This window comes from Balaenoptera borealis, assembly GCF_965194805.1.
Source record: "Balaenoptera borealis genome assembly, chromosome: X".
Taxonomy (NCBI): domain Eukaryota; kingdom Metazoa; phylum Chordata; class Mammalia; order Artiodactyla; family Balaenopteridae; genus Balaenoptera; species Balaenoptera borealis.
Window position 1 is genome coordinate 6,869,266 of NC_138881.1, and position 26,039 is coordinate 6,895,304.

Consider the following 26,039-nt stretch of genomic DNA (forward strand, 5'->3'; position numbering starts at 1 on the left):
CCCTCCAGGCCGCAGAGCCCCCAAGTCCAGCCAGCTCGGGGGTTGGACAAGACGGAAGAGTTTTTACTTCAGTAAGAAATTTAAGTTCAAGATGGACAGCACTACAGGTAAGCGTCTTTAAGTAATAGGAATTAAATAAGATACCATAAAAGACATCCTCAAGAGATTTCAGCATCGAATAGGAGAGAGGGGCTCCAGAGATCCCCATGATAGCTGTTACTAGAGAAAATAAAAGTAGTTCCATGTTTATTTCTCAGCGAGTGGAGAACCCTCAGTCCTGCCCAGGACCCTTCCTGAACCACTGCACAGTTAGTCATCAATGCAGGAGCTCTCATTTCTCCTGCTCAGAGAGAAAGCCCAGAGCAAAGGAGGTGAAATCCCAAGGCTGAAAAAATATTCCTAATGACCAGGGCTGCCAAACAGAGAGAGCTGACCCATGAAAGGCAGGAACGCTGGGACGTCGGGACACTGAGCCAAGGCTGGAGGCCAACGGTGACCATGGAAGAGAATTCTTCCACTGGGTGGGAGACCAGGTTGAAAACCTCTGAAGTCCTCTCCAACTCAAAGTCTATGAATTCCTCATTCCTCCTGTCTAAACAAAATACTTCAAAGTGCTGTGCTTGCTCTAAGCCAACCTTGCCAACAAAAGCAAACAGTGATGTGAATGGTCCAAAAATTCTCCACAGTTTGACGTCTAATGTCAAGCCGTTTTCTTGCTTCAGGATCCTAGCATTCATGCGTAACTTTTCCTTTCAAGGACAGTCTCCTTTAAACTCCATCTTAGTTACTCAAGGCAGAGGAGGACATTTAGGCTTCTTTAGGAAGAGTCATGTGTGCCTGAAACAAAGTCCCAAGTTCTAACTCCCCTGGGAAGCATCGGAACTAGGCAACAATGTGAGCCAGTGGGAAGAAAGAGTTTGCTTGTCTTCTGCTACCCCCTTAGCTTCCTTTAATAATGCATGGCTGATAATGGAGAAGGTTCTCTCTTCCAAGACTCTTATCCCTTTCTAAAATCTGGCACAAAAGCGTTTGTTAGTTTTGCCTTTGCTTTGATACAACTGATTTAGAATCACAAACAAGGCTGCTCCCATCCTCCAGCACTGTCAGCGGATACAAACTACCTGTGGGTGATGTCCCAACACATCAACAGGATCTCCCCAAGTTCAAGGCTCTCCTTCACAGTTTTGTTTTTCTTCTCCTTATAAAGATTGGTTTCCTACTCACAGCCCTACAAGCATCATCGCGAGGTTTCTAGACCTCAATGCTACTTACACAATTTTTAACTGACCATGTTCACCCTTATCTACATTTACCCAATCTAGCCTGTCTTCAGTGCGTATGTGAAACTACTTTTCATCCTGCCAATTCAGCTCGTAACTTCTTGACATGACAACTCCATCTTTATCCTTCTCTGTATCTACCTCTTCTATGCCTTCATTTTCACCACAAGCTTGTATCCCAAGTTGTTTAACATCAGGGTCCCTCAAACCTGTCACTCTTGGCATTTGGAGCGAGATAATTCTTTGTTGTCAGGGTCTAACCTGTGCATTCAAAGTTTGGCAGCAATGCTGGTCTCCACCTACTAGATGCTAGTAGCCCCTGCCACCTCCCAGCTGTATCTCCTGATACTGTCAAACACCCTTTGGGGAGAGGGGACAAAAATCACACACTACCCCACTGAAACCACCTGCCACATAACAATGGGGATAAGGTTCCTTGTGTCCATCCAGTGTACTTTTTGGGGAACACGGTCATCTGGGCTGCTGAACAAAGTGCCTCCTCAGACCCCAGCTTGGGGCTGCCCTGAGGATGTGACTGGAGTATGAACAATGCCCAGAGAGCACAGATCCTCTCCCTTTAGACTCACAGTCACCCAGGCATGCCTCTGAGCAGAAAGGATGGGACATTTGGAGGTGATGATACAGGAGAAGTAAGCAGGGCTGAAAGGCGGGGATGGAGTTTGCAGGCCAGGCGGTCAGAGGTCGGGGGAGACTCAGGAGGACTGGGCTAAGGCAGGTGCAGGACATCGAAGCGTGAAACAGAACCGTCTTGCTAGGGGCCCACGGAGTCAGAAAGGTGTGGTTACATGATCCAGGTTTAAGTAGGGGGGATCCACAGTCCCCACGTCCACGCATCACAGGGCAGGAGCTAACCCACAGAAAGCACTGGATCACACCCACGTCCCAAGGCGAGGCTGGCCTTCCTCGGAGCCTTTTTGATGTTGCTGTGGAACATGGCCCAGGCCCAGAGATGAGTCAAAGATGACTTTAAGGGAAACGGGTGTGTGGGTGCTGGGCAGACGGGAGTGGCTCGCCTCACCTCCCCCTCCTTGCCTGTCCCCTGGAGGGCTGCCTCAGAGCACGGCCACACTCCCCGCCTCTGGGAAGTCTCTTACTTGTCCACAAGTCTAGATTTTCCAGCACCTCACACCACCCACTCACCTACTGGAGTCAATTACCCTTCAACCAAGAGACCCTAGGAATCTAAGAGCAGAGGAAACAGAGTATTACAGAGTCAGGGAGCCAAAGATACTCTCCCACTTGGGGTATTTATTTACACAACCAAAAACCTAGGATTGACTCATTTAGTAACTCTGCTTTCACATCTAAGTCCAGGAGAACCAATTTGTTTTCTCACTACTTCCCTCTCCAAGATAAAAATGCAAGGTGCTTTCCGGTAATAAACAATGAGCTAGTGACCCACACGTCCACGTGGGTGGGCATCACTGACACCATGTTGGGGGGGGAAGAGGGCAGACAGAGAGGAGTTCACACTCCCTGCTTCCACTCACATGAAGTTTCAAGGACACACGACACTAATGGATGGTGAGGGAAATCAGAAGATACACAGCCTGGTGCAGACAGAGAGCCTGGCAGGAGCAGGAGGGCGATGGCAGGTCCTGGACAGAAGCTGGACCTCGATCTTGGTGTCGGTTACACAGGTGCAGACAGAGGTAAAACACATCACGCTGCACACTAAAGACTGGTACACTACCTGCCCTTTACGGTTCATAAGTTATCACTTAGTTTAAAATTTTCAAGTTGCTTTCAAACAATGTAAGATACTGCAAGAAAAATAACGGGAAACACACTGTTTCCAAGAAACCTTTTCTGACCCTAGAAAAGCACACAATATATTTGTTCTAAATGTATCAGAAAGCATTACTGATGTTCTCAGGAGAACACCCAGGTGCATTTCCCACTCTGTGAGGGTGACATTTTTAATGGGGCAAAAAGATTCTTGTGGCCTTGCGCGTAGATGAGGCTCTCAATAGGTGAAAGGAGACAGAGAAAATGAGCGCCAGCGGCACAAGCGCCAAGCTGCCGTGCGTGGCTGCACGTGGAAGCAACATCCTGCGTCACAAACATCCCAGGAGGTGTCCTGAATCCTGGTCCCTGAGGACCAAGGACACCTGCCTCGGAAACTCACCAGTGGATGGCCTCCAACGCGGCACGCAGCACTTCTGAGCCGAGCTTCAGAGACTCGCGGTGACATGATTCACAGAGATGGCTGCATTTTAGCCTTCGTTTTGCAACGTAGCCAGGGAAACTAATTGGCACGTGTGGAGCTGCCTTCTCAAAGTCCATCAGCTGGAACAGGATTGAAGGCGCCTGCAGCTCATTAAGACCCCCGAGGAGTGATTCGTTCATTTGCTTTAAGGGGAATACAGATCAGAGAAAAGTGAGGACACGCTGGGTCAGCACCTTAGACTGACCGGGAACCGGAACTTGCGTGCAGAAGAGAGAGGAGTCGCTACTGACGCCAGTCTCTCCCGGCAGGGGGCCTAGGTGTCCCTCAACGTCCTCAGTGCAAGGTCAAACCTGAGTTTCCACGGCATCACTGAATAAGTGTGGCACACGTGGGTGGGCCCTGGGGGCATCACAGACACTGGCATTTTCTAAGACAAAAGGCTCCTCACGATACCACAATAAAGATGTTAAAAATAATAAATAAATAAAAACCAGCCTGGGATCTGATCGGTCAGGGGGCCGGTTCTCAGGCTCCAGCGAGGAGCAGCTGGCAGGCTTTTTCACACCAGATCCCCGGGCTCTATCTCCAGGCTTCTGATTCAGCGGCTTTGGGAAGGCAAGCTCTCAGGTGCTGCCGATGCGGCCCATCCTAGGAGCGTGCCGGGGTGGCCTGTGTTAGGGCTGGTCTGTCACTCAGAGCAGCTAAGACACCACCTTCGTTCAAAGGACCTGCACCCACATAAAGCTGATGATTACTGCCACCAAACAGGCTTATCTGCAGGGTTTCCTGGTGTCTCCATAACGTCTAGGACTCGTCACGCTGCCACTGGCAGGTGTGAGTAAATTGTATCTGAGTAATTAGGTAGGAAGATTACACTGGAGTCTGATATCTGTCTAAAACACAGATAGCCTGGACAACTAGATTCATCTTTATGTCTATTCTTTTGGTTCCCACATTCTACATTTTATTAATTTAATGTCTTTTTTTTTTTTTAATCTGAAGATCTAGATCTAGGAATACCATTATCTTCACTATTTTGTTCTAGGCAGTTTCAGGGGTAATAACGTGAACCTCTTTTCAGTGTCCAAGCTGGAAATGAAACATGGATCCCACGCAACAGAGTATCGTCAGAAGACAGCCTTCTCCGCTGAGGCCTCGCAGGCCACACAGGCTCCACCCTGAGCCGGCTGGCAAAGACACAGATGAACAAGCCAGGAAAGTAATGAAAGCATAAAATAGAAGCAGTAGGGACACAAGGACGTTGTTTACCACAAATACTATCTGCATGACACAAGCAAGCTGCTACCTTCTAAAATCAGCCAGTACTGACAGGAGAAAATTTTACATGTCAAGCAAATTCAAAGGAGGGCAAGAAAATGTTTTTCAGCAAAGTCTCACAGCGTCCATTTGAAAAGCATGAGGGTAAAAATGAGAATTTCCTGGAAATTCAGCTGGCAATACATCCCTACACCAACATTTTAACCCACTGCCTCTCCCAAAGCTTCTTAGTTTATTCACCCTGACTATGTATTTCCAGGGTCCCTCTCCATTTATTTCCAGCTAGCCACAAACATGGACTGTGGAGTCAAAAAGGGTCGGGTTTGACACATCTGTGCCACTGATTCAGGTGTGTGACCCTGAGCAAATCACCATCCTCTCTGAACTCGGCTTCTATTAAATGGAGATAATAAAACCTATGTCCTAGGAGTCCAGATTAAACCAATTATTCAAATACACAGCATGCACTAAGACTCAAATACAGCTTTATAAAATTTTACGTTATTGTAGTAAGAACACTTAACATGAGAGCTTCCCTCTTAAATTTTTAAGTGTTCAATACAGTATTGTTAACTATACTAGGTACCAGGTACCACATTGTAAAGCAGACCTCTAGAACTTATTCACCTGCCTAGCTGAAACTTTATTCCTGTTGACTAAATCCAGCAATCCCACTACTGGGTTTTTATCCAAATGAATTGAAATCAGATCTCACAGAGATATTAGCACTCCCATGTGCATTACAGTACTATCCAGAATAGCCAAGACGTAGAAATGACCTAAATGCCCATCAACAGATGAATGGATAAAGAAAATGTGATATATTCTGCCTTGAACAAGAAGTAAATGCTGCCACATGTGACAACATGGATGAACCTTAAGGACATAATGCTAAGTGAAGCAAGGCAGTCACAGAAGGACAAACACTGCATGATTCAAATATATTCATCAACAGCCCCATTCTGCCTTTACATACTCTCGCTGCCTAAATGGGCTTTCTAACATGATCTAAATTCCAAAGAATTCATTCCAATGAAGTAAACATGCCCCTCTATAAAAATCATTCCTTCACCAAACCTGCCTGTGATTTATTATCCCTAACTGTTCTTATGTGCAATCTTTCTTTGATTTTCTCCTAACCCCCATTTCTGCCCGACTTTCCTCCTTGCCTCAAAAATTCCCAGGAATGAAGTCCCATTTCTCTCACCAATGCCAACTACTCTACAAGCTCATCAGAGGCACCAGGCACCAAGGCCTGCCTCTTCTAGCCTGCCTGGCCCTGCCTGGTGTCAGCAGTGTGCCATGTCTGTGATAAGTCATGAGGCTACTGGAGTCTGAGTGGAATTCCTCCAGGTCTAAGAAAGATGTCAACATGCACAGGTGTTCCAGCCCATCAGCCTTTGATAAATGATAGAAGCAACAGCCAATATCTGGAAGCGCTATGGATACTGTCACCACCGACCCACCCACTGTGCCTCCCCTGAGCTACAAAGTCACACGTGGGAACTAGTAAGTAGGAGGAGAAACTGAGAGAAATATTATTGCCCACACCTAAACTCTGCCTCACCTCCACTGCCTCGCCTGGCCATCAATGCTGACCTTTTCCAACCTGTTTCCCCTACCAGTAACCTTGAAAGGGAAGATCATAACTCCAAGCTTCTCTAACTCTGTTATAAAATTTTAAAGCTCTAAATCTGCACTAATTCTGGATCAATAAATGTTGAATGAGGATATAACTGGGAAAAATCATGCAGCTATAATAACAACAACAGTGCAAGGATTAAAGATTCATAAACAAGAAAACAATTCATTTGCTACTCTCAAAAAAGAGTTCTTGAGGAGGAGGAACCAAGATGGCAGAGTAGAAGGACGTGCTCTCACTCCCTCTTGTGAGAACACCAGAATCACAACTAGCTGTTGGACAATCATTGACAGGAAGACACTGGAACTCACCAAAAAAGATACCCCACATCCAAAGACAAAGGAGAAGCCGCAATGAGATGGTAGGAGGGGTGCAATCACAGTAAAATCAAATCCCATAACTGCTGGGTGGGTGACTCACAGACTGGAGAACACTTATACCACAGAAGTCCACCTACTGGAGTGAAGGTTCTGAGCCCCACGTCAGGCTTCCCAACCTGGGGGTCCGGCAACGGGAGGAGGAAATCCTAGAGAATCAGACGTTAAAGCCTAGTGGGATTTCATTGCAGGACATCAACAGGACTGGGGGAAACAGAGACTCCACTCTTGGAGGGCACACACAAAGTAGTGTGCACATCGGGACCCAGGGGAAGGAGCAGTGACCCCATAGGAGACTGAACCAGACCTACCTGCTAGTGTTGGAGGATCTCCTGCACAGGCAGGGGGTGGCTGTGGCTCACCATGGGGACAAGGACACTGGCAGCAGAAGTTCTGGGAAGTACTCCTTAGCGTGAGCCCTCCCAGAGTCCGCCATTAGCCACACCAAAGAGCCCAGGTAGGCTCCAGTGCTGGGTCACCTCAGGCCAAACAACCAACAGGGAGGGAACGCAGCCCCACCCATCAGCAGACAAGCAGGTTAAAGTTTTACTGAGCTCTGCCCACCAGAGCAACAGTCAGCTCTACCCACCACCAGTCCCTCCCATCAGGAAACTTGCACAAGCCTATTAGATAGCCGCATCCACCAGAGGGAAGACAGCGGAAGCAAGAAGAACTACAATCCTGCAGCCTATGGAACGAAAACCACATTCACAGAAAGATAGACAAAATGAAAAGGCAGAGGACTATGTACCAGAGGAAGGAACGACATAAAACCCCAGGAAAACAACTAAATGAAGTGGAGATAGGCAACCTTCCAGAAAAGGAACTCAGAATAATGATAGTGAAGATGATCCAGGACCTGGGAAAAAGAATGGAGGCAAAGATTGAGAAGATGCAAGAAATGTTTAACAAAGACCTAGAAGAATTAAAGAACAAACAAACAGAGATGAACAATACAATAACTGAAATGAAAACTACACTAGAAGGAATAAATAGCAGAATAACTGAGGCAGAAGAACAGATAAGTGACCTGGAAGACAGAATGAAAAGAAATGAAGACAGCCTAAGAGACCTCTGGGACAATATTAAACGCAACAACATTCGCATTATAGGGGTCCCAGAAGAAGAGAGGAAGGACCAGAGAAAATATTTGAAGAGATTATAGTCGAAAACTTCCCTAACATGAAAAAGGAAATAGCCACCCAAGTCCAGGAAGCGCAGAGAGTCCCAGGCAGGATAAACCCAAGGAGAAACACGCCGAGACACATGGTAATCAAAGTGGCAAAAATTAAAGACAAAGAAAAATTATTAAAAGCAACAAGGGAAAAACGACAAATAACATACAAGGGAACTCCCATAAGGTTAACAGCTGATTTCTCAGCAGAAACTCTACAAGCCAGAAGGGAGTGGCATGATATACTTAAAGTGATGAAAGGGAAGAACCTACAACCAAGATTACTCTACCCGTCAAGGATCTCATTCAGATTTGATGGAGACATCAAAAGCTTTACAGACAAGCAAAAGCTAAGAGAATTCAGCACCACCAAACCAGCTCTACAACAAATGCTAAAGGAACTTCTCTAAGTGGGAAACACAAGAGACAAAAAGGACCTACAAAAACAAACCCAAAACAATTAAGAACATGCTCATAGGAACATACATATTGTTAATTACCTTAAACGTGAATGGATTAAATGCTCCAACCAAAAGACACAGGCTCACTGAATGGGAACAAAAACAAGACCCATATATATGCTGTCTACAAGAGACCCACTTCAGACCTAGGGACACATACAGGCTGAAAGTGAGGGGATGGAAAAAGATATTCCATGCAAATGGAAATCAAAAGAAAGCTGGAGTAGCAATACTCATATCAGATAAAATGGACTTTAAAATAAAGAATATTACAAGAGACAAGGAAGGACACTACATAATGATCAAGGGATCAATCCAAGAAGAAGATATAACAATTATAAATATATATGCACCCAACATAGGAGCATCTCAATACATAATGTAAATGCTAACAGCCATAAAAGGGGAAATCGACAGTAACACAATAATAGTGGGGGACTCTAACACCTCACTTACACCAATGGACAGATCATCCAGACAGAAAATCAATAAGGAAACACAAGCTTTAAATGACACAACAGACCAGATTTAATTCGCATTTATAGGATATTCCATCGGAAAACAGCAGATTACACTTTCTTCTCAAGTACACATGGAACATTGTCCAGGATAGATCACATCTTGGGTCACAAATCAAGCCTTGGTAAATTTAAGAAAATTGAAATGCTATCAAGCACCTTTTCCGACCAAAACACCATGAGATTAGAAATAAATTACCGGGAAAAAAACGTAAAAAACACAAACACATGGAGGCTAAACAATATGTTACTAAATAACCAAGAGATCACTGAAGAAATCAAAGAGGAAATCAAAAAATACCTAGAGACAAATGACAATGAAAACATGATGATCCAAAGCCTATGGGATTCATCAAAAGCAGTTCTAAGAGGGAAGTTTATAGCAATACAAGCCTACCTCAAGAAACAAGAAAAATCTCAAATAAACAATCTAACTTTACACCTAAATGAACTAGAGAAAGAACAAACAAAACCTAAAGTTAGTAGGAGGAAAGAAATGATAAAGATCACAGTAGAATAAGTAAACTAGAAACAAAGAAAACAATAGCAAAGATCAATAAAACTAAAAGCTGGTTCTTTGAGTAGATAAATAAAATTGATCAACCTTTAGCCAGACTCATCAAGAAAAAGATGGAGCGGACTCAAATCAATAAAATTAGAAATGAAAAAGGAGAAGTTACAACAGACACCACAGAAACACAAACCATACTAAGAGACTACTACAAGCAACTCTATGCCAATAAAATGGACAACCTGGAAGAAATGGACACATTCTTAGAAAGGTATAACCTTCCAAGATTGAACCAGGAAGAAATAGAAAATATGAACAGAACAATCACAAGTAATGTAATTGAAACTGTGATTAAAAATCTTCCAACAAACAAAAGCCCAGGACCAGATGGCTTCACAGGTGAATTCTATCAAACATTTAGAGAAGAGCTAACACCCATCCTTCTCAAAATCTTCCAAAAAACTGTAGAGGAAGGAACACTCCCAAACTCATTCTATGAGGCCACCATCACCCTGATACCAAAACCAGACAAAGATACTACAAAAAAAGAAAATTACAGACCAGTATCACTGATGAATATAGATACAAAATTCCTCAACAAAATAGTAGCAAACAGAATCCAACAACATGTTCAAAGGATCATACACCATGATCAAGTGGGATTTATCCCAGGGATGCAAGGACTCTTCAATATATGTAAATCAACCAATGTGATACACCATATTAACAAATTGAAGAAGAAAACCCATATGATCATCTCAATAGATGCAGAAAAAGCTTTTGACAAAATTCAACACTGATTTATGATAAAAACTCTCCAGAAAGTGGGCATAGAGGGAACCTACCTCAACATAATAGAGGCCATATATGACAAACCCACAGCAAACATCATTCTCAATGGTGAAAAACTGAAAGCATTTCCTCCAAGATCAGGAACAAGACAAGGATGTCCACTCTCACCACTCTTATTCAACATAGTTTTGGAAGGCCTAGCCACGGCAATCAGAGAAGAAAAAGAAATAAAAGGAACACAAATTGGAATACACTGTCACTGTTTGCAGATGACATGATACTATACATAGAGAATCCTGAAGATGCCACCAGAAAACTACTAGAGCTCATCAATGAATTTGGTACAGTTGCAGGATACAGTTGCACAGAAATGTCTTGCATTCCTATATACTAACAACAAAAGACCAGAAAGAGAAATTAAGGAAAAAATCCCATTTACCACTGCAACAAAAAGACTAAAATACCTAGGAATAAACCTACCTAAGGAGGTAAAAGACCTGTACTCAGAAAACTATAAGACACTAATGAAAGAAATCAAACATGACACAAACAGATGGAGAGATATACCATGTTCTTGGATTTGAAGAATCAATATTGTGAAAACGACTATACTACCCAAAGCAATCTACAGATTCAATGCAATCCCTATCAAATTGCCAATGGCATTTTTTACAGAACTAGAACAAAAAAATCTTAAAATTTGTATGGAGACCCAAAAGACCCCGTATGGAGACCCAAAGGACCCCAACATAGCCAAAGCAATCTTGAGGGGAAAAAATGGAGCTGGAGGAATCAGACTCCCTGACTTCAGACTACACTACAAAGCTACAGTAATCAAGACAATATGGTATTGGCACAAAAACAGAAACATAGATCAATGGAACAAGATAGAAAACCCAGAGATAAACAGATGCACCTATGGTCAACTAATCTATGACAAAGGAGGTAAGGATATACGATGGAGAAAAGACAGTCTCTTCAACAAGTAGTGCTGGGAAAACTGGACAGCTACATATAAAAGAATGATATTAGAACACTCCCTAACACCATACACAAAAATAAACTCCAAATGGATTAAAGACCTAAACTTAAGACCGGACACTATAAAACCCTTAGAGGAAAACATAGGAAGAACACTCTTTGACATAAATCACAGCAAGATCTTTTTTGATCCACCTCCTAGAGTAATGGAAATAAAAACAAAAATAAACAAATGGGACCTAATGAAACTTAAAAGCTTTTGCACAGCAAAGGAAACTATAAACAAGACAAAAGACAACCCTCAGAATAGGAGAAAATATATGCAAATGAATCAATGGACAAAGGATTAATCTCCAAAATATGTAAACAGCTCATGCAGTTCAATATTAAAAAAACAAACAACTCAATCCAAAAATGGGCAGAAGACCTAAATAGATATTTCTCCAAAGAAGACATACAGATTGCCAAAAAGCACATGAAAAGCTGCTCAACATCACTAATTATTAGAGAAATGCAAATCAAAACTACAATGAGGCATCATCTCACACTGGTTAGAATGGGCATCATCAGAAAATCTACAAACAACAAATGCTGGAGAGAGTGGGGAGAAAAGGGAACCCTCTTGCACTGATGGTGGGAATGTAAATGGATACAGCCACCATGGAGAACAGTATGGAGGGTCCTTAAAAAACTAAAAATAGAATTACCATATGACCCAGCAATCCCACTTCTGGGCATATACCCAGAGCAAACCATAATTCAAAAGGACACATGCACCCCCATGTTCACTGCAGCACTATTTGCAGTAGCCAGGCCATGGAAGCAACCTAAATGTCCATCGAGAGTTGAATGGATAAAGAAGTTGTGGTACGTATATACAATGGAATATTACTCAGTCATAACAAGAAATGAAATTGGGTCATTTGTAGAGACATGGATGGACCTAGAGACTGTCATACAGAGTGAAGTAAGTCAGAAAGAAAAAAAACAAATATCGTATATTAACGGATATATGTGGAATCCAGAAAAATGGTATAAATTTATTTGCAAAGCAGAAATAGAGACACAGACATAGAAAACAAACGTATGGATACCAAGGGGGGGAAGGGGGTGGGATGGATTGGGAGATTGGGATTGACTTATATACACTACTATGTATAAAATAGATAACTAATGAGAACATACTGTATAAAAAACAAAATGAGTTAAAAAAATTTTTTTAATTAAAAAAATAAAAAGCAACCTCCTTTAAATAAGTTTAATTAGAAAAGCACAGTGATACAGAAAGAGCAAAGGCTTTGGAAGCAGGCAAACCTGGGTTCAAATCTTGACTCCCCACATCTGTTGGCTCTGACTTGGGCTATGTACTTATATTTTCTGGCCTTTGGTTCCTTTGTTTGTGGTGCAATGAGATTCTGTTCAGCAAATAAGGTTAAAGCACTTAGGACAGTGGTCCATTTCCCCATATGCATATACCTTGTACCAAATAAATAATACAACAATAATAAGTAAAGAGATAGGCATGTGTTTTAGCACTGCTTTTCTCCCCCAGCCCATCAAAGGGAACACTAGCACTTGATTCCAAAACCAAAGAAGAGCACAGTGGTTAGCAGATGGAAAGAGAATGGTAGAGGTCCCTGAGGAGTGGAAGCAAGAGACTTGGGGAAGACAAGACAGCAGAGCAGTGGAGAGTGGTGAATTCCACCTCTACCTAGCTCTGGATTCCAAGGGTCAAAACCAGTTAACACCTGGTCAAAAGTGGTAAATAGAAACAAAGTACTGACACAAGCTACAACACGGGTGAAGCTTTAAAACATTATGATCAGTGAAAGGAGCCAGCCACAGAAGTCCACATGTTGTACTGATAGGATCCCACTTACATGAAATTCCTGAACAGGCAAGTCCAAGAGGTAGGAAGTGGATTAGTGGTTACCTAGGGCTGAGGTGGGGAAATGCGGATTAACTGTCAACTAGTAAGGGGGTTTGTAGTAGGGTGATGGGAGTGTTTTAAATGAATTGTAGTGATGTCTGCACAACTCAGCAAATTTACTAAAAAAATCATTGAATTGCACTTAAAATGGGTAAATGTAATGCTATGCAGATTATAGCTGAAAAAAAGGTTGTGAAAGGACACAAAAAAAGAAGTGTTGTGAAACGTCTCACCACTCCTAAGGCACATTCAGATTTGCCCCATATGTACACCTGCTTACTTAGCCCCAGAATGTTTTCAGCAATCAAAGAGAGCGATTACATGATAAGTTGACATTGTGAATTTGCAACAAAAAAAATAAACTCACTTTACCCTGAACCTAACAATCTTCACACCAACTTCCACCCCCAATATCCCAATGCCAGTGTTGCTGGCAAGGCCCCTTTTAATGGTATGGATCTCTTCCTCTTTAAAATTCTGCTCTCTGCTCATGACATGAATCACGGCTCCCTAGATTTCTTCCTTTCTCCCTGGCACTCCTCTTCTGTCTCCTGTATGTGCTCTTCTTCCTTCCCCCATCCCTTCGATGTTGGTGATTTTGAGCATCCTATCTTTAACCTCTTTTCTTCTCACTCTGGGTACTTTCCATAAGAGCTCTCATCCATTCTATATGCTGATAGCTCTCAAATATATATCCCATCCCAGTCTCTTATGGAGCCACAGGGCCATAAATTACAACTGCACCATGGATGTGTTCACGTCAAACTCATTATGCTCAAAAATGAACTCAAAATACAGGTGTCAAAATGGATTACCATCCACACTGGGTCTGTTGCTAAGCTCTTGTTCATCCCTCACTCCTCATCCAATTACTCAGCAAAAACCTCTCTAATCCATCCATTCATCTCCAGCCACACTATGCCTGGTACCAAGCAAATCTTGCCTTCCATCTAGTGTCTCAGATTTTAGTCGAGGTACCCTAGAATCCACGTTTAGATGAGTGGTCTATCCAGAACTGATGTTCTGATCGTGCAATTTCCGAGCTCCAAGTATTTAATGACTTACCATCATTTGCAAGTTCCTTTATTAATTTTCCCTTTGCTTTTCCCCAGGGTATGTCCTGCTACCTACCCACAAGCACCCATCTCCATTCTTTGTGGGCCGCTTGCAATTTCCCTAAGGCACCATGCCCCTGGGTCCATCTGCATGAGTTATTTCATATGCCCTGACCACCTTATGCTTTCCCTTCTCCCACACAGCTAGTTCCTCCTAGCTCATCAAGACCCCACTCAGCATCACTCCCCGCTGTGGTCTTCCATGACACCCCCAGGCTGAGTTAGCTTCCCAGTGTCTCTGCCTCCTCCTCCCCCCTCCATTTTTATCGCCTGTTCATTTCTCTGACTCATTCACCAGACTGTGAGTGACACCTTCAGGGCAAGGATTGAGTCAGTCTTCCTTATATCTTCACGCTAAAAGTAATGCCTTCCCACACTAGGCACTCAGTAAATATTTATTGAAGAAATGAATGAGAGTTTTGTCCAGATGCATCAAAACCAAATAAAGTGCTATATTTTTTATTTCTGTCTCTCCCAGGTATTGCCTTTCACGTAATTATAGACTGTTGTATCATGCTGAGTTACAGCTCCACAAGACACGTTAACTGGATCTTTCTGATCTTCCATCATATGTCAGTCCTTGAATTTATTTCATCATTTCTACCTCTTTCCTGGGAACTTCTCCAAGTTATCTTCCAGCCACTAAAGAATCAAAAATATTTATCATGGTACCCCTTTTAATCTCACTGATTGTTTTTTCTACAAGAGATGGTAGCCTTGAAGCAGACCACAAAATCATCCCAGCATACAATACTTTTTAGAGTTATTTTTTTCATTGACATAATTGAAAATAATAGTAACCCCAAATGATTATAATTCTCAAAATTTAGAAGCATGGACAGCTTTATTTCCCCCTTTGTGATTATCCTGACAAGAATCTGTGTAACTAACTAGATATCATTTACGTAGAATAAAATTCCATTACAGGCAGCACATTCACAAGTAGTCCTAATGTTATGTACATTAAAAATATAAATAAAAGCAACTGGTTTTAACCCAGCACAACAAATAACTAGAGGTTTGATCAGAAATCAGATACCAGAGTGCAGTTAGGAAAGGAAAACTAATTTCAATTCTTTTTTTTTTTTTTAAGAAATAAAGTATGAATCCCTTAAAACTACATTTCTTAGAGAGCAACACATATTCTTGCTTTGATAAATGCTAAATCTTGGATGAATTTTTTTTGCTGTTATTCATTATTTCTAGAGATTTAACAACCACCAACCTTCTTCCCTCAGTAGGAGAAACTACAGGTATCTCAGAGCCCCAGGGTCTGTGTTTGGAGGAGAACACACAGTGACGAGAAAGCAACAGCTTGAACAACAGCTTATTTTTCTCACAAAACAAGACATCAGGAGGTGGGTGGCCAAGCGCTGGTACATCTGCTCGCTGTTGCCTTCAGGTACCTGTGCTCTTTCTATATCTGACCCTCTACCCTCAGCATCTAGTTTTGTCTCTCAAGGTTGTGGCCTCATGGTCACAATGGTTGACATACACCCAGACATCCACGCATGAAGGGGGAAGGGCACTCCATGGGCTCTCTCTTTCTAACAGGACAGCAAAAGGTTTCCAGGATCCCACCGGAAGACAGCCGCTCACTGGGCAGAACCATCATATCACAACCCAACTTTTGATGAATTCATAGGCAACTGACTAGTAACCTAAACATGGAAGTGATGGTCCATCACATTCAAACGCTCTGCCCATGGTCAAGGAAGGGTATCACACAGAGTGAATATACACCAAGGGGTGGGAATCTCTGGGACCATCTTAGAATTCTGCCCACCAAATCTCCACTTTCTTCTAACAACCACAATATCCAAATAGAAAACAGAGAAATGTGGCTCCAAGTCCTTTAGCGTTGGAAGCAGCAATTCAAAGTGACAAGCAATGCACTGCAGATCCCTTCTGGTAATGTCACCTGGGCCCGTATGACTCAGCAGAAATGGGGAGCTTCCGCGGGCGTGGGAGGCTCTGGCAGAGCCCGCTACCGCACTGACCTCCACGCGGCATTCCAAGGACCACTGAACCCTACGGGGACTGTCAGGTGTTACACGGATAGAGAGGAGAGGAAGAATGGAAGGAAAGAAGGGAGAAAGGGAAGGAGGGAGGGAAGAAGGAAGGACTGAAAATAAAATTTTAAAAACTTTTCTAAACAATCAAGTCTCCTCTCTCCATTTATCAAACACACGTTTAAGGAAAAGCTATTGGGCCGAGAACTCGGTTAGGTGCTGGCCTGCTGTGCTGGACAAGTGAGACCCACAACATGCCCTCACGGAGATTGCATTATAGTGAGAAACCTGCCCACCTCCGAGAAAAGTAATCCAATAAATAGAATGGCTGTAAAATTGTGCTCTACAAAAGAAACGATGTTCAGAAACTCCGCGCTACAGAAGAAGACAAGTCAATCTTTTCCTTTGACAGGCTACTGTACTTGGGTTAACAGGCACCATCTCTTAGCCTTATCTGGGGGGCTGTACGTTTTGCAGAAGGTGGCTTAGGCAACCGCGCTACTTTATGTCAAACCTGGATTAAAATTGCCAATGCCTAGCTCTACAAGGGCAGCTCCAGACTTACAACAGGACCCCTAACCAAGCCATCTTTTCGTGCAGCAGCTGATAACAGGTCTACAATTTTCTAGGCACACGCCCTGCCGCACATGGGTGACTTCTCAGTAGATACCAGCACGTCCCTGTAGGCGGAGCTTTCTGTATGTCTATGCCAGCCTGACAGGGAGTTTCTCCTCGCTGAGATTTGCTTCTGTGCAATGGTCTTCTGCTCTTCATCATCTCTGCACGAGATCTGACAACCCACTGACTCTTCCAAGTCTTTTTTCTTTTCTATTCTTCCCTCTTAGATTGGGTATCCTTCCTGGGTAGGGAAACTGCATTCTTATTTACAAGCAAGAAACTGATTTCCCTCCCCCTCTAGCAAGGAAACCAGTTGCACACGCAGCAGGCAGATTTCACAGCCATCGCAGTGAGGAAGTAAGCATAACACAGGCACACGCAGCAGATGTCTTGCTGGTGGATATCTCCTCAGTAGAAGGTCCATTAACCTTCAGCACCCAATCTCCAGAGAATGCTCACATTTACCAAGGCTACATTTCTGTTGTATTTTAGGCTCCCTGTTAGTTTTTTCACGCACATCTTTGACTTTTCAAGAACAGAATTCTGGTGTCCAGTGGTGGGTGGCTGTAATATGTGTGGAGTCCCAGCCCCACTGACCTCACAGGTGAAGGTCCTACTGGCCTTGGGATTCCCCTTGGAAGATGCCCCTTTAATTCACCTGGATAAACTCCCCTGACCGCTGCCCAACCGGATGCAGTGTGTGGACGTGGTGGGGGACAGGGTATGCGGCTCTCAGTCCAGTCTACCCAGGTGCTTCCCTTCCAAGCATCCTCTGCTCCTGTGCTAAGCTTTAGCAGCTACTAAAAACTGCAGCAACTAGAAGAACTCTGGGGCAACACTGCAAATGCTAATTCAGGGAAGAAAGATGGGCATGGCAGCCTTGAAGGACGCTTTCAACTAGAGAGCAGTATTGCAAATGATCCTAATGAATAGAGAGGGTAACACCCCTGCTGTGGTTGCAGAGATAACCCTTTAATGAGCTCGGATTTTAAAGGAATATGAAGAAAAGCTGGGAGGAGGAGTGTGGAAATTGAACTGAGAAGGGTAAAGCCCCCAAGGAGCTAAGGCTTATAGAGTGTCCCCAAGTCAACCTCAAAAGCTTTGCTAAGTATGGGCGGAGAAGAATCGGACCCAGTAGGAACAGATGTCTTGCGTGGTGCAGACACAACACTGTCAGATGAAGCGAGCAAGTGTGTGGTATTTGCGAGAATGTTTTTAAGCTGGTATGTGCTATCTATTGCTCTGGAACAAGTTACCACAAACTTCGTGTCTTAAGACACACAGTCATTAGCTCAGTCTCTGTGGGTCAGGAGTCCAGGCGTGGCTTAACAGGGCCCAGTACTCACACTTCCACAAGGCTTTTCATCAAGGGGTCAGTGGCCTGTGTTGTGTGGAGACACAGGTCCTCTCCCAAGCTCATGTGGTTGTTGAGAGAATTCAGTTCCTGGCAGTTGTAGGACTGAGGTCCCCATTTTCTCACTGGCTGTCAGCTCCTAGAGTCTGCCCGCAGGCACTAGTCACGTGACCCTCTCATAACAGGGGAGCTTATTTCTTCAATGGCAGCAGGAGTATCTCTCTCCAGTCTGCTCCAATGGAGTCTTATATAACATAATCATGGGGTGCCATCCCATCACCTATGCCCTGTAAGGTACCCTAATCAAGGGAATGGCATTCATCATATTCACAGGTCCCACCCACACCCCAGGGGAGAGGAGCATACAGGGCATGTCCTACAGGATATGGCAATCTCAGGGGCTGGTTTAGCATTCAGCCTACCATAGCTAGTAAGGAAGGAATAACACAGTTAAGATGGCACCAAAACCAAGGACAGTAAAGGAAACAATCTAATTTAAACTTAGTTCAACATTCTAGACTCAGGTGAATATTCTAAGTCCATTGGACTTCACTGAGACAGTGCACCCCAGGAACTACAAAGAACCAGCCTTTGTAATCCTGGAATACAGGCAAGTTTCCAAAAGTGGACAAACTCTAAAAAAGGAAAGCAAGTAGACTCAAAGCCAAAGACTCATGAGTTGATTATTAATCCTCCTCCAAAATCTAAAATACATTAGACAGATTTTGTAAGCTCCTAGAAAATGTTGTGTGGATTACCAGGACTTTGTATTGGTTTACTAATACCATTCCCTTCAGTCTAACCCATTCCTTTGACAGCTTTTTGGAGAAAATGTTGAAATTATGGTCCCCTTTGACTGTAAGCTAGTTCACAGAGATGCTCCTTATGGGGAAAAGGAAGAAATATTATCTGATGTAACGTGTTCAGGTGTTCTTTTTTCTTAACTGCTGTACCTGGAAGCACGTCAACTGAAGTGAGATGGATGTTAATCTGAAAAGTGGCATCTGGCAGTTAGACAAAGCACTCAGCACTGGCCTACTCAATATTAAAACTAATATTTTGAAGGGTTTGTGGATTGGCTATTTCGGAAACACAGGTCCATGAACTAAGTCACAGACTGAAGATTCAACATCATCCCTAAGGCTTAACCAATGGGCAACCGTTGACATAATTGAGCATCAGTATCACATGCTGACTTGCACATGGTTGATCTCTAACCTGATAATATTTAACAGATCAAAGTAAACTTCTCCACAAAGGCTCAAAACCTCACCTGGGAAGGTGCAACATGAGAAGTCCCTGGCTTAACATCCTCCTTGTGATAAACATCAACAGTTCTAGCTGTCTCAATGCCCAGTATGAACAAGAGCCAGAGAGTTACTGAGAATTACAATGGCTTTTTTTTTTTTTTTTTTTTACTCCTCAGAGAATGTTCTGTGTAGCGCCTGTGTCCCACAATGCTAACAGATGGCAATGAGTGGGAAAAAGTATCTCATGGTCAAATACGTGTGGAAAAGACACAGTCGGATGAGGTTAAGTGAGTTTCTTTACTATGAGCTTTCAGGATGTCAGTGTGTATTTGGAATATCAAAGAGTGGACAGTAGTTTCACAGAGACTCTCATGCAACTAGATTCTGGAAAACCTCAGGGAAAAACTAAACCACCACAGCCTCAAACTATGCTAATTAATGTGCAACGCCTACATTTAAAAAGCTAAGAATCAAAATGTGATCTGCCCTGGACACCAGATTTCTGGACTGCTGAATTCAGTTCTGGGGGCCCTGCAAGTTCTGAGCTACTCTAGCCAGCCAGAGCACACCCCGAAGGGCAAAGTCACATCATGTGGAAGGTGACTGCAGGAGAATCAAGCCCCTTCCAAGTCTTGCCATATCTGGTTTCAAGTTGCCTTGTTCACAAGACACTCCTACGAACCACAGAGAATCCTTTCATCTTTACAGTGAGACCTAATGACTCATTTTTTAAAATTTATTTATTATTTAATTTATTTTTTTGGCTGCATTGGGTCTCTGTTGAGCATGGGCTTTCTCTAGTTGCGGTGAGCTGGGGCTACTCTTCACAGCAGTGTGTGGGCTTCTCATTGCGGTGGCTTCTCTTGTTGTGGAGCACGGGCTCTAGGCGTGTGGGCTTCAGTAGTTGTGTCATGCAGGCTCTAGAGTGCAGGCTCAGTAGCTGTGGCTCACGGGCCTAGCTGCTCCGCGGCATGTGGGATCTTCCCGGACCAGGGCTCAAACCCGTGTCCCCTGCATTGGCAGGTGGATTCTCAACTGGGCTTCCCTGGTGGCGCAGTGGTTGAGAATCTGCCTGCCGATGCAGGAGACACGGGTTCGAGCCCTGGTCTGGGAAGATCCCACATGCCATGGAGCAACTAGGCCCATGAGCCACAACTACTGAGCCTGCGCGTCTGGAGCCTGTGCTCCGCAACAAGAGAGGCCGCGACAGTGAGAGGCCCGCGCACCGCGATGAAGAGTGGCCCCCGCTCGCCGCAACTAGAGAAAGCCCTCGCACAGAAACAAAGACCCAACACACCCCAAAATAAATAAATAAATTAATTAATTAATTTTTTAAAAAAAGACATAATGACTCATTTTTAAGCAACTCAATATGGCAAAAGTGAAGGGATGTAACTTCTGGAACTAGGTTATAAAAGTCTGTGACCAATCTATACAGACTGAAAGTAGATTACGTGTTTGCCTAGGACTGGAAGGTTGGGTGGTGGCTAAAAGGTGTGGGGTTTCTTTGGAGAGTGATGAAAAGGTTCTAACACTGACTGAGGTGATGGTTGCACAAATCTTCAAACACACTAAAAGCTATTAAATTGTACAAATTGAATGGGTAAACAGTATGGCATATAAATTATATTTCATTAAAGTTATTACCAAAAAAACCAAAAAAACAAAAAAACAAACTGTGATTTCCACCTTGCTTGCCCTCTCTCTGGATCTTCTCATTTGCTCACTCTGGGGAAGCCAGCTGTCGTGTGATGAGGTGCCCTGTGGAGCACCCCATATCACAAGGACCTGGAGGCCACCTCCAGACAGCAGCGAGCAAGGCACCGAGGCCCTCAATCATATAAGCCTGCAAGAAAATGAATCCTGCCCACAACCACATGAGTAAGCCTCGAGCCAACCCTTCTCCAAGCACGTATGAAGATGACCAACAGCATGACCACAGCCCGTGAGACAGCCTGAAGCAAAGGAGCCAGCAAAGTCACGCCCAAACTCTTGACACAGAAATTTGAGAAAAAGCCCCTCAATTTAGGGGAAATTTGTTACACAGCACTGGATAACTGATACACTTCAAAAGAGTCCCTCTGTCCTTTACTTTCTGCTCTTTGCCAGACTCCTTTCCAGCTTCCAGAAAAGAGCCTTGTAAGATCTGTCCAATGTAGTGCTTCATGTTGGATTATTCAGACCATTCCTGTCCCCAGCCCTTGCCTCACCACTTTCCTCACCTGGGACGTCACTTCCCCACTCTTCAACATGCCTATGATGTTTATACCTCCTTCAAGCCCTTGTATTTTCTATAAAATATAAAACCCACCTTCCAACCACACCCAATCTCTGCCCCAAAGTGATTTTTCCTGGCTGGAAATTTCCTGGGCACAAGTAGACTCACTGAGCATCAGTATCTTATGACATCATTTACGCAGAGTTGACCTTTAGGAAGATTTCCTTTAAATCACTTTTCAGGAAAAAAAATGTTTGTTTACTCTCCCCATACTCATATTTCTGTATAAATTTTTACAGATTTGCATTTATTTTATTCATCCTTTGTTATGTCCCAATTTTTATTTGCCCTTCTTCAGTATACATTTTCTTATATAGATGAAGAATTCCAATTTTTGTTCTTTCTTTGTTCTTTTTGCATTGCACTGTACTGTCTCACATATTTAAACCTAACCTTATCCAGGTGATATTAATTTAGATTTCCAATTGCCTGCTATGTTGTAATATTGTATTAACTTTTCGTTATTCACCACTGATGTGTATACTTTTAGTTCCCAAAATACCATGTGGGTTCAGCCACTGTAGCTACTTCATCATCCATCTTTTGGATCTTCAAGTATGCCTGGCCCAGTACCTTTAATCTGATTTTCACTAGATTTACTACCTTTCTTCACCTGAGAAAGTTACTACAGTTTTTAAAGTGCTGAACTTATTACCAGACACTCTGTAGCAAAGGAAAATTGGTTCTACTTTTTGGAGGCTCTAACTCACATGAACTTCATTTCATACAAGGTTCTTCTTTGTCATCCTTGGAGGAAATAAAATTTATGTGAAAATGTTCTTATAGATAAATAAAGGCTGACATTAATAGAAAATGAATAGTGATAGAATACACCAAGAAGTTAATAACAAGAGGAAAACATCAAGAAATCTTTTCTAGGCTAACATATTTGAAGGCTGGCCGAGGTCATAGTTTTGGATTTCTCCGTCCGTTGTTCAAGGGAAATGGTTTGCATTCCACTCCCATATACCCACATGCTCAAGTGGTCTACAGTCTGCCTGATGCTCTGTAAGCTCACATACACTGTAACAGAGCTTGTCTGATGTGGCCGTAACACAGAATACATTTTTAGAAAGCAGTTAATCAAAGTTAAGAAAGCGTAACTTGAAAGACGGTTCTATTCATTTATTTTTCATAGCTGATGTTTCAAGGGCTCTTAGGCTTATAAAATCATCCCTGCAACACCATCCTTTTAAATCCAGATTATGTTCGGATTTCCCTCTCTCTCTGTAATATCTGTTTTTATTCATATCTTGTGTTTCCTTATAAAATAGAAAATCAGAAGAAGAAATTGGCTCTTTTCTTACACACGCACACATGCGCACGTGCAAACACACACACACACACACACACACACACACACACACACACACACTCAACTCCTGACTTTTCTCTCAGAAAATCTTCTCAGGGTTGAGAACACATTCCTGACTCGTCAGCTTGAGCATCATATTCTCCGTGACCCTAAACCAAGGGCGTCATGGTAAGAAACAACCCTTCAACAGAGATAAGATTCTTCTGGGTTCTGAGAAACTGCACTAGACTTAACTACTGTAGAAAAACAGTGCAAGACTTTGTGCTGTTTTCTTTCATATGTTGCTTCCTTTAATACTTAGGTCAATTCACATCTGAAAACTAACGAAAACAACTTCAAGGCTCTCCTTATACTGAACCTCTCTCCCCACAAAAGGGTAAAGCAACCAAAGTCGTTGTTCATAACGTGGGCATTCTAGGAACTCTTTACAGCTCCTGCTGAAATTCACTAGACCAGCCTTGTCACCTCTGTGGCCTTCCTGTGCCCTCCATTCATCCAAACCTCAGAAGATGCGAGTCTCATGTCACACTCACAGCTGCCACCAATGCCATTCCCCAAGAATGTCCCCTAGCGGGAATAGAAAGGGAATGTAGAATTTGTTAAACCTTGAGTTCTACTGATGTATATTTTTAGGTTTTAGTGTGCAGATATCACCTACTCACTTCCAGTAAACTGGTACTCGGGGAAACGAGGTCTCCGTGGGACCCAGATTCTGAGAACCAGAGTAGAAGGAGTGTAGCCATTCCCCCAGAGCAAAGTCCCACTAGGTCAATAAAAAAACCTTGCCCTGGTTAAACTCTACAAGCTTTTATTTTTATGAGTTCAAGTTCCTGTCCTACTTGCAAAGACATTGCATAACACAGACTTAGGAACACACCAGAGATGATAGACTTATTTTTAATACAAATTCCTCCTTTTCTGTTCTCATCCTTAAACTTCTATTCTGCCCTACCATTCTCTAGTGTCTCTTCCTATTTAAAAAAAAAAATACACTCAATTAATACTAGACATTTTCTTCTGAGAAGCTTTCTGTTGCTTAACGTGAGCAATGGCACACCATAACAATGAAGAGTAGGTTAAAATCACTGCTCTACCACATAGTAGCTGTGTGATCTTGGGCAAGCTACACAGCCTCTCTGTTCTTCAGCTCCCTCTGTGATATGGGCATCGTGATGTCACTTTTCCCACGACCATTTAAGGAGTTAAAACACGTAAACCACTCACGATAGTGCCTGACACAGGGAAGGCTACAGAAGGGCTGGGCTTGGTGCGTTTAGATACCTGTTCTACCACCTATACCACTTCTTGACCAGAGCTTGCAAAGCCCCAATCTTCTAGCTCTCTTTTACCCAGTGCTCTGAGACCCCACATCCTGCAATTCCCTCTTACCTGCATAAAAAGTCCCTCTCAACCATGGTAATGAGTTCTACTCGTCTCCTCCATTTTGAAGAAAGGTGACATCATTTAAAGGCACTGTGACGTCACACAGCGCCAACCAGACTGAAGGTGGGCGTGGGCTGGGGATGCAGTCAGGGGCAGAGAGGGCGCTTGCAGGGGTGACTCCACAGAGTTTACGGAACGAGGTGAGTACGAGCAGGGGTGCGGGCGGGCTTGAGGGGACCCTCAGGGAGGGAGAGCGCTGAGGGACTCCGGGCAGCCTGTGCTTAGCCTCCCCCAATACCACAAGGCCCCCCCTTCCCTCCCGACAAAGCCGCACAGCCTCGTCGCCCCGGGTCACGGCTGGGGGAGGCTCTGCGGCTGCGCTCACGGGGTCACGGCTGGGGGAGGCTCTGCGGCTGCGCTCACGGGGTCACGGCCGGGGGAGGCTCTGCGGCTGCGCTCACGGGGGTCACGGCCGGGGGAGGCTCTGCGGCTGCGCTCACGGACGAACAAAGCCCCGTGACCGTGACCGAGGAGGTAGGCTGCAGTGGTCCCCAGCCCCGCTGAGCAGCTCGGCCCTCCTCGCTTTCCGCAGGGCACAGCAGGAGCTGAAGCCGGAGGCTGCGGGGCCCTCCCGCACAGCACCGTTCGCCCGAGTCACAGACCCAAGCCCGACTGCCTGTCGGTACCATCCCTTCTCTTCAAAATGTCTCCTCCCCAAACGCCTGGCCCTCCAGGTGCAATCTTGGGACGTCGCTCGGGTTAGAAACGGCGGGGCGAGGTGTGGGGTCCTGTCCTCCGCCACGGGGTCCCTCACTGCCCCAGACGCTCGTCACCTCCCCTCCAGCCTCAGCCCCGCTGCCGTCTCTCCAGCCTTCACCATCCTCTCGAAGGCACGACAGCCTGGGCGCTGGAGCCCTTGTCTTACCCGGCTCTCATGTCTTCCGCTCCAGAGCCATCTGCGCTTGTTCTGGATCACAGAACAGAGCCCAGAGCTTTCAAGGTTCACCCACATCAGCACCCAAGGCATCAGCCAATCCTACTTCCCAACATCAGGCTCCGTATTATCATTTACCCAAACATCAGCCCCGTGGGATTACTCACCATTGCCAACGTGCAGCATGCGCTCACCACCCTCTTCCTTTCGCTTCAAGGCCGCCCTCTAGTCGGGATTCCCTCCCTACCCCCTCCCCCGCCGGCACGTGGACCTGTCATCTCCCTTACCGTTTCTGAGACGTCAGCTCAAACATTCCCTGAAGCCTGCTTTCGTGAACCTGGCAGAAACAATGAACCCTCTACGTGACCACAGCTCTCAGTATTTCCAGAACGTTCCCTGTGCCGCCCTCCACTTGAGGGTTGAGTGTGGGTCATCCCCCTGTCCAGCACACTGACCCCCATCAGAAGTTAAAGCCCCTCGTAGCAGAGAGCACGGCGGCAGCACCTCGGGCACAGGGTGGACCCTCCCCAAACGTTCGCTGAACTTGATGATGATGCCCTGTCAGTCTCACCTTGGGCTTCGTATAATCCTCTGTAAACCCCCTCCTGCAGGGCTTGGCAGGAAAGGTCTACCAAAGCAGGAGTT

General features: G+C 44.3%; 1 protein-coding gene across 4 annotated transcripts in view; it reads right to left on the reverse strand.

Moving 5' to 3' along the window:
* LOC309619943 (uncharacterized protein) overlaps positions 1-26,039 on the reverse strand; it is a 471,150-nt gene that overhangs the window by 299,120 nt on the left and 145,991 nt on the right. For 3 of the 4 annotated variants that reach the window (XR_014239277.1, XM_082375945.1, XM_082375944.1), the window contains exon 1: positions 3,430-24,848. The exons of the other annotated variant lie outside the window; for it this stretch is intronic. Coding sequence is in view for 2 of the 3 variants with exons in the window: in XM_082375945.1 (XP_082232071.1) it covers positions 3,430-3,650 (221 nt within the window). In the remaining variant the exon portion in view is untranslated. Of the gene's footprint in view, positions 1-3,429; positions 24,849-26,039 lie in introns of those variants that run through there. 4 annotated transcript variants of the gene reach the window in all.